General features: G+C 34.6%; 1 protein-coding gene across 2 annotated transcripts in view; it reads right to left on the reverse strand.

Moving 5' to 3' along the window:
- Nucleotides 1-9926, reverse strand: part of LOC135206212 (tubby protein homolog) — a 427064-nt gene extending 417138 nt beyond the window's left edge. Inside the window, exon 1 of one of the 2 annotated variants that reach the window (XM_064237549.1) lies at nucleotides 9814-9926. In XM_064237549.1, the coding sequence (XP_064093619.1) occupies nucleotides 9814-9874 (61 nt within the window). In that variant the 5' untranslated portion in view covers nucleotides 9875-9926. The remainder of the gene's footprint in view (nucleotides 1-9813) is intronic. The other variant, XM_064237550.1, reaches the window with a different exon arrangement.
- Between the last annotated feature and the right edge of the window lie 305 nt (nucleotides 9927-10231).

Genomic DNA, 10231 nt, shown 5'->3' on the forward strand with positions numbered 1-10231 from the left:
TATATATATATATATAAATATATATGTGTGTATGTGTGCGTGCGTACACATAAACCAAAAAAGGCACTCGGACAAGAAACGTAGACGTCCCCAACCCATCCTGAACCTCAAACAAGAACTTTCTTTCCTTTTTCGTTAATTCCTGCGAACAACATGTCCAAGCAATTCAAAGCTTGTTGTAGTTTCCAATTAAAAGCAGCCAACTTCCTAAATTCATTAACTCCACGGCCAACTACTTCAAGAGGGAAGGGACACACACATACACACGGGCGCGCGCTAGCTGGTGATTTTCCCTTGTCTAGTTAATGGTTATTTTATAAGTCCTTTTAGAGACGGAATTTTCTCTCACCTCATATAATGCAAATAAACACACATATATGTATGTATGTGTATATATGTGTATCTATACAAAAAATATATATATATATTAATATATATATATATATATATTATATATATATATTATATATATATTGTCATATCACACTGCGGTGGTGGAGTGGGTAAAAGCTTCACCGACGTTCCTGGTTTTGTATGGTGTCCTAGGTTCGCGCCTGGGCGCCGACAATTCTATTATCGCCTAATAAAATTCCCCTTCGGCTTAAGCATATATGAAAATATAATCCGAGGTAGAGTGAATTAGATATTAAAGGATATTTGTAGCTCGATGTATATATATGCTATATATATATATATATATATATATATATATATATATATATATATATTATATATCGATATAAACATGTATATAAGTTCGTATATGTTTTATGTACTTGACGCAAACTGCTCAATTTTTTTTCCCTAAAATTCACGCCTGAATAATTGACTTCAAATTGTTTGCATCAATAAAGGGTAAGGAGCCTCCAAAATGCGCCTGAAAATTCTGACCTTTTGAAATCCCTTCCACCTAAATCTCAGCAACATATTACCTCCCTAATAGGTGAACTATAAAAAAAATGGGCTACTTCCTTATATATTATTATTAGTCTAATCCCCTTTCTTCCTCACTCTCTCTCCTCCCTCTCCACTTCCCTCCCCCACCAACGTCATTATCAAGGAGTTGGTGAGACTTTAGCTTGAAAGCATTTAGCGAAATTTCATGATCCAGAACCCGAGGTCTGAGGAGCAGCGAAGCCACATCCCTCTGATGACTTAGATGTAAAGGAACGAAGATTTTTGCAACTGGAATTGGAATATAGAATTAAGGCGAAAGTTCGAGCGCTGAAAGGGAAATTGACAGTAAGAAGTGATAGGTGTAACAGGAGGAAAATATCGCAGTTGCACTTTGAAACTGTTGTTAGGAGAGGGTTGAGGATTGGAAGAATGAGAATATGAACGGAGGTACAATAAGAAGAATGGAAGGGGTTACATCTAGGAGGGCGAAGGGATGCTGCAAACAACCTTAAGAAATGCGTGCAGTGCATCATGTGAGATGTACTGATGGCACTAAACCCATACGGATGAAGATTGGCAAAGAATTCAATGGCGAAATTTCTCTCTTCATCGTCTAGTAGTGCTAGTAGACAGTTGGCGTGAGGGGAGGATCACTTGCAAAACATTTTATGATCATTTTATCTTTTCATCGTCTGGGGTGCATTTTCCCGAACTGTAAACTGTAACCGAGTACTGAACCTGCCCTGAAAAAGCGGGACGCCGTATCTTGAAAACCATAGAATCTTCTAGAAAATAATCTCATTATGTTTCCAAAACCCAAATGACCTTGAGAGCCATCTTAGAACTATCCTAACTTAACCTAACCTAACCTGGAGGCATGTCAAAAAAAAAAAAAAAAAAAAAAAAAAGGCTGGTGCAATACTAGTATACATCTCGCGATTTTGCCGTCTTAGGGCAAGTCTTGCAATCTCACTCCTTGTTGGAAAACTGCCTGTGAAAGGGGACTCTAGAATGTAGTCGTTCAAAAAACAAGTGACAAATGCGCCGAAGTGTACAGCCGCTACAACTTACAATTATCAAAGCCATCGAAAATAAAGCTATCTTTCGGTGGTCTCGTTATAATGCTGTATGAGCCGTGGCCTACGAAACTTTAACCACGGCCCAGTGGTGGCCTGTCTTACAATGTTCCCAGAAGCACGATTATGGCTAACTTTAACCTTAAATAAAATAAAAACTACATAGGCTACAGGGCTGCAATTTGGAATGTTTGATGATTGGAGGGTGGATGATCAACATGCCAATTTCCAGTCCTCTATTCTCAGTAGATTTTTAAGATCTGAGAGCGGACAGAAAAAGAGTGGACGGACAGACAAAGCCGCCACAAGGGTTTTCTTTTACAGAAAACTAAAAATGAGATTACGAAAACACATAAGAGAGGTTTTTAACGAGATAGCAACGAAAAACTAGACGTATATATGTTTTACATAATGAATAATCTTTATGCAGAGTCCCAACCTAAGCCTTCCCTAATACCAGGCAACCTGGGAGTCTTGGAAGTTCGTGAGATTTTAAAAGCTTTCAGAGAATATTTATGATTCTGGCTCAAGGTTTGATAAACAGCGCTATCAGATTCCGACGAAGATTTTATGCTTGCACGCTTCTCTGTCAGTGCAAAACCTTTTTACTACATACATACAAACGTGTATTGACACATTTTACACACACAAACACACACACACACATATATTATATATAATATATATATCATATATATATATATATATAAACTATATATATATATATATATATATATATATATATATATATATAGCTATATAGTTGATGATAAATAACAGTGCCAAGACCAGGAAGAACATTCTTTATTAAACGAGCTCGAGGTTTAAAACCTCATCTTCAGGCTGAAAAAATGACAAGGATGAAAATCACTAAAAAATTACATTAAAATGAATTGTCTTATTAAAAGCTTCAGTAAGAATATAAAATAAAACGAACATCACATACAAACTAAATATTAAAAATTACGAAAAAACTAAAACAAAACGCTAAACATACAAAAACAGAAATAAAAATAAAAATAATATGAAAGGTAAACAAAACTACACTAAAAATAAAAGGCTAACGACCCACTTTGTGTACCTACTATGAAACTATATGATAGCTAGTTGAATACCGGACGAGTTGTTTCTTTTAATGGGATATTTGTGAAAAGAGGTGTTACATCAAAACTAGCCATTACAACATCTTTCGATTTTAACCAAGATGTTGCAATGGCTAGTTTTGATGTAACCTCTCTTTTCACAAATATCCCATTAAAAGAAACAACTGACATTATTCTTAATAATATTTGTGAAAACCACGTGACAACTTTTGGACTTAGTAAAGTAGATTTGCGAAAATTATTACAATTGGCTACAACTGATGGCATTTTTACTTTTGATGGTAAATTATATAATCAAATAGATGGAGTTGCTATGGGAAATTCCCTTGGACCTGTATATGCAGATTGTTTCATGGGTTTTATTGTTGAAGAAAAGATTTGGATGTCTGAATGCCCTGTTGCTTTCAAACCTTTGTATTACCGTAGGTACGTGGATGACACTTTCCTTGTGTTTAAGGAACGTTCACACGTGGATTTATTTTTTGAATATTTTAACTCTCGTCATCCTAATATTTCTTTTACTTGTGAGACAGAACAGGATAATATGTTGTCATTTTTAGATGTTCAGGTACACAGAAATAGAGGTAAATTTGAGACTTCCGTTTATAGGAAAAGTACTTTTACTGGCTTGGGATTGAATTATCTTAGTTTTTCACCAAAGTTGTTTAAAATTAATTCAATACGTACTATGATAAATAGAGCTTACAATGTCTGTTGTGATTTTAATTTATTTCATCAAGACATGGTCTTCCTCCAGAATTATTTTTCCGAAAATTCTTATCCCGTATTTGTCTTTTACAAAGTTCTGAAAAATTTTCTAGATGAGAAATTTTGTCCCAGACCGGTGTACAGTACTGCTAGTAAAGATGTAAAGTATATTAAACTGCCTTTCCTTGGTCATAGTAGCTACTTGGTACGAAAAAAGTTACAAGAAATACTTAAGCATAGTTTTCCTCAAGTTAGTTTCAGATTTGTTTTTTACTAACCCACTTTTACTGTAGGATCACTTTTGAGGGAGAAGCCTGCTCTTCCTGTGGACCTTAATTCGAGTGTCGTTTATTTGTTTACCTGTTCGCAGTGTGGTCTGCGATACGTGGGATCCAGTTCCCGCTGGCTTAGACACAGAATTTTGCAACACAGAGGTCTTTCCGTTAGAACTAGGTTTCCTCTTTCTAAACCACCTTTTTCTGCCATAAGGGAACACAGTTTAGCACAGGACCATCCTTTCACTCACCTAGATTTTAGAGTACTGTCTTTTTGCTCAAATAGACTGGACCTTTTAATTTCAGAGTCGCTGTTTATTAAGAAAATGAAACCGGAATTGAACAACAACTCGTCCGGTATTCAACTAGCTATCATATAGTTTCATAGTAGGTACACAAAGTGGGTCGTAGCCATTTTATTTTTGAGTGTAGTTTGTTTACCTTTCATATTATTTTTATTTTTATTTCTGTTTTTGTATGTTTAGCGTTTTGTTTTAGTTTTTTCGTAATTTTTAATATTTAGTTTGTATGTGATGTTCGTTTTATTTTATATTCTTACTGAAGCTTTTAATAAGACAATTCATTTTAATGTAATTTTTTAGTGATTTTCATCCTTGTCATTTTTTCAGCCTGAAGATGAGGTTTTAAACCTCGAAAGCTCGTTTAATAAAGAATGTTCTTCCTGGTCTTGGCACTGTTATTTATCATCAAGCTAAGATTTCCAAGTAGCCGCCCAAATTACTGAGACTATATATATATATATATATAATATATATATATCTATATATTATAGTATATCGCTATATTATATTATATATACAGTATATGTAATATATGTTTTACAATATATATATACACAAAAAATATATATATATATATATATATATATATATATATATATATATTACTTATACGTATATATATATATATATATATCATATATATATATATATATATATATATAAATTACTAGTCTTGAAAAAAGTTAACAAAGAAATGGAAATATAAAACAAGTTGGTCCGATCATGTTGCAAGAAAGGGAGAGAATGAGCCGGTCAATCAGAATAATATAACTAATCATTATTGGAAATAGGAGTCGACTTCAAAAGTGCTAGCATGACAAAGTCGGGGGGAAGGGCAGGAAAAAGTGTTGTCACATAGTGGGGTTTTTATATCTGAAGACTAATGTAAAATTCCAGAAGTTTCTGAATAGAACTGTGTGTGGATGTTTCAGAATGTTTCAAGACTATGGGATTTGTTTAAAAATTATGCCTACGCGTACAACAACTTTATACGGGTAAACTTTAATATATTAATACCCCATCAACCAGCCATCCCTTCAGCTAATGGACAAAATGAGTGGGATTATACCCTAACAACTACTACACCTTCCCTTCCTCTGTAAAGAGTGACGTTCAGAGCCCATCCAAACTTCCTAAGAGATTAAGCCGCATAAGCTTACTTTAAGTTTCTTGGTTAAGCTCGAGAACAGAGGCCTTCGTTCGGCTGCGAGTGCCCAGGTAGAGTGTGGACTGAAGTCGTCCGCCCGTTAAAATAAATTAGGCCTTTAATGCTCAGTGATGGAGAGAGAGAGAGAGAGAGAGAGAGAGAGAGAGAGAGAGAGAGAGAGAGAGAGAGAGAGAGAGGACTGCAATTAATGCAGTTAATGGAGATTTATTAAACTTCAGAATTCTTAGTGTTTCTTAGTTTGAACGAGAGAGAGAGAGAGAGAGAGAGAGAGAGAGAGAGAGAGAGAGAGAGAGAGCTGCAATTAATGCAGTTAATGGCGATTTATAAAACTTCAAAATTCTCAGTGTTTATTAGTTTGAACGAGAGAGAGAGAGAGAGAGAGAGAGAGAGAGAGAGAGAGAGAGAGAGAGAGAGAGAGAGAGAGCGCAGTTAATGGCGATTTATAAAACTTCAGAATTCTCAGTGTTTATTAGTTTGAACGAGAGAGAGAGAGAGAGAGAGAGAGAATGTGTACGAAGATACGTGTTCGTATAGAACAACTCAAGTTTTCCATAAAAAAAAACTTCAACTGTTGTCGGGTAGTAAAGAATAAAAGACCTGCGGAACTGAGAAGTTCGACAGCGAGCCGCATTCACTACATATTGGCGCTTCTTCTGTTCATCAATATCCAGACTTGTTACATTTGCCACAATCCTCATTTATTCCATTCCCCCAATAGTCTGAAACAAAAGGTTAAATCTAAAACATGAATTTCTACCTAACAGTTATCTTTCGAGGCAAAACTGTTCTCAACACAATGATCTAAATGTGATATTACATTACAAACACAAACTTTTTTTTTTTTTTTTTGCCAAGTTATTTTCATAAAATAAGCTTTTCTCTTAATACAATTATTTTCGATCATTACCATTATCATCAAAATAGTTTACCAGACAACTGAGCTGATCATCAATTCTCACAGGTAGAAATTCGCGTTTTCTATATAATTCTTTGTTTCAGACTATTGGGGGAATTGAACAAATGAGGTAAATAACTGGATGCGATGGGATTGTGGCAAATATAACAAGTCTGGATATAGATGAACAGCAGAAGCGCCAATATGCAGTAAATGTGGCTCGCTGTCGAACTTCTCAGTTCCGGAGGTCTTTTATTCTTTACTACCCTACAACAGTTGAAGTTTTTTTTTTTCTTTTATGGAAAACTTGAGTTGTCCTATACAAACACGAACACGTATCTTCGTACACATTCTCTCTCTCTCTCTCTCTCTCTCATTCCTCTCCGCTCTCTCTCGCTCTATATATATATATATATATATATAATATATATATATATATATATATACAAATATATAAAAACATTTGGTCAATTAAATTGCACAAAAGTAAACCTTCACCTAACACATTAAGATACGAACGACAATCAAGTTTACGTAATTATATGGACGTCTTAGACCGCCCCAAAATAAAGTTTCTTATGCGCAATCGACTTTTCTGTACAACGTGTAATTAAGGCCACCGAAAACAGATATATCTTTCGGTATGGGCCGTGTCCCACGAAGCTTTCAGCCACGCCCCGGTGTTGGGCATTCCTATAGCGTTGCCAGACGCACGGTTGTAGCTAGCTTTAATCTTGAATAAAATAAAAAACTATCAAGGATAGAGGGCTGCAATTTGGTATGTTTGATGGTTGGAGGGTGGATGATAGACATACTAATTTTCAGCACTCTAGCCTCAGTGCTTTTTTAAAATTTGAGGGCGGACAGATAAAGTGCGGACAGGAAAAGTGCGGACGGACAGACAGAGCCATCTCAATAGATTTCTTCAACAGAAAACTAAAACGGGATTGCAAAAAAAAATAATAATAAGTCCAGTAACTTGGATCTCGAAAGATTAAGCGTCGAGGCCGCTTCGTATTACCTCAAAGGAGTCACGACCACAAGGGTTTCCCGCAACAAAGGGTCGGCAACAATTACAAAGCAACCTGCTTGTCACGCCCACAAGGGTGTTCAGAGAAGATAGCCTTCAGTTACAATGAATGCTTTCAGCGTCCATACACTTCAGCAACGTTGAATGCTTTCCGCATGACCGCACTTCACCTGAAATCAATGCTTTCAGGTGTCGTAAACTTTAGCGCCAGATAATCCTTTCCACAAGTAAATATCCAAGTAACAATAATAATAATAATAATGTAGTCCTGGCAGTACAATTCAGCAATAATTTATGCTTTCGGAAATAATACGATTCAGCCAAAAATTCAATATACATCAGAGTCGTACCCTTCAACAATATTTTATGTATTAAGCCATAATACGCTTCAGACAAAAATTCAAAAGTATTCGTACATCTAGGTTGTACGGCGATAATCCGCATCAGCCAATAATTATAATGTATATCTGGCTCATCCACTTCAGCAACAGCTGATTCTTCGGAAATAAACGCTTCAGCTGATAATTCCATATATATCTGGGTCGTCTACTTCAGCAACAATTGTTTTTTTTTTCGGAAATAATCGCTTCAGCCAATAATTCCATGTACATCTGGCTCATCCACTTCAGCACCAACTGATTTTTCGGAAATAATCGCGTCAGCCAATAATTCCATGTATAACTTGGTCGCCCACTTCAGCTATAATTGCTTCTTTCAGCAATAATAAGCTTCAGGAAATAATTCAATGTATATTTGGGTCATACACGTCTGCAGCCACCAACGTTTTCCCACAGCATACACGTCATGACTAATTAATGCAAACTAATTAAGAAATACGCCCACCACGCCCACAAGTGTTTTGCTACGGGCGTAAATTCCAGCAATATTATTAACAAAATAGGTCCGTCATTATACGTGATCTAGCAAATGAGCAGATATATTAGGCATTATTCCTTATTTTTTAAATATATATCACTTCAAGAATAAGAAATACATGCACTTAATATCGGTATATATAAATTAAAATGCATTCAAGAGGCCGCTAATTTTTTTTTTTCCAACATCGAATGACTGACATGAGTGAGTATGAATTATATTAAATATTGATAATTCCAGATAAGAAAATGATATTTAAATGCATGTAGTAAGATACATCCAAGAAATATGTAACCTTTTAAATATTATAAGCCACAGAACATAATAAAATTAACAAAATATAAGTTCATTTGCATACGGCGTTTACTTACACTCAGAAGAAATGCCCCAACCGCATCCCCACCCCCCCACCAAAATTAACTTACACAATTCGTAAAAGTAAACTTATATGAGTGCGCTAGAACAAGATACTTGTTTACACTCTGAAGAAATTAAGATAAAATTCAAAAGAGGAAAAAAAGATCGTAAAAAAAAACATTTATACAAGTTGGCTTGAACGAAATTATTGTTTACATTAAGAAGAAATAAATTTAAAAACAGATCTTTTAGGGATTACATTAACGTCCCCAGAATTTACCAGCAAATAAATAAATAAGTAAACATTTCTGTAAAATTACAATTATATAGTTTGCTAGAACCAAATACTTGCTTACAATCGGAAGAAATGTATTTAATAAATATAAAAGAAACTAAAGGAATACACTAGCGCCCTCGTGAATTAAAAAAAAACAAATATCCTAAATAAAAACCAAGTGTCAAACATTGATCAAGAAACGACAACATCACTAAACATGAATCCCATCCCCTTTTTCTTTTATTCGTTTTATTCTACTTTCTTTTTCCCTCCCTCTCGAGGAATTCCTCGATAAGACTCTAAAACGAGCCGAAGAAAGACTGTCCTCGATTTGCGCCCCGCCGGAGGAAGACTTGTCCCCCGGAGGAGGAAGGACAACCATCACAGTCTCTCCGTCTTCGGCACAAATGGCTCTCAGATAATGCTCTCCCTCGATTCTTAGAAATTGAACCATGGCTCAGAATCCTTTCTCCGTAGGGGGCCACTTGCGAACAGAGAGAGAGAGAGAGAGAGAGGAGAGAGAGAGAGAGAGAGAGAGAGAATGTATAAATATAAATATATATATATATATATATATATATATATATATATATATATATATATATATATATATATATATATATACTATATATATATATATATATATATATGATACATATATATATATATATATATATATATATATATATATATATATATACACACATATATACATATCATATATATTATTTATATATATATATATATATCTATATATATACACATATATATATACATATATATATATATATATATATATATATATATATATTTTTTTTTTTTTTTTTTCACGAAATTTCAAAGACCCACCTGCATTAAGAATGATGATTCTTCTGGGCCGAATCGTACATTCAAAACTTTCGACTGACATGATGATAAAAATAGACAATGGTCACTCTGATGAATTAGGATGATAAGATGATGCGTAACCAATCCAATGAAACCCCCTCCCAAAAACACTTAAAATAAAAACAGTCAGGTTCAATTAACCTTGTATGCGAATTTCTGAAACATGAAACTATAACATGAAATGAACATAAGTTACGTATCACTGAGAATCAGAAATTCCATATGTAAAAGGATTTCATCACAATTTTCAAAGCGTGAATTCGGCTACAACTCGCATTCCTTTACTTAATCAAACTCGATACGAGTATTGACCAAAACTCGAACATTTCTCGCAAATACCCACTGACACGCGATGCGAACTAAAATACATCGAATGTGC

The sequence above is a fragment of the Macrobrachium nipponense genome, chromosome 29 (assembly GCF_015104395.2).
Source record: "Macrobrachium nipponense isolate FS-2020 chromosome 29, ASM1510439v2, whole genome shotgun sequence".
In the NCBI taxonomy this organism is placed as follows: domain Eukaryota; kingdom Metazoa; phylum Arthropoda; class Malacostraca; order Decapoda; family Palaemonidae; genus Macrobrachium; species Macrobrachium nipponense.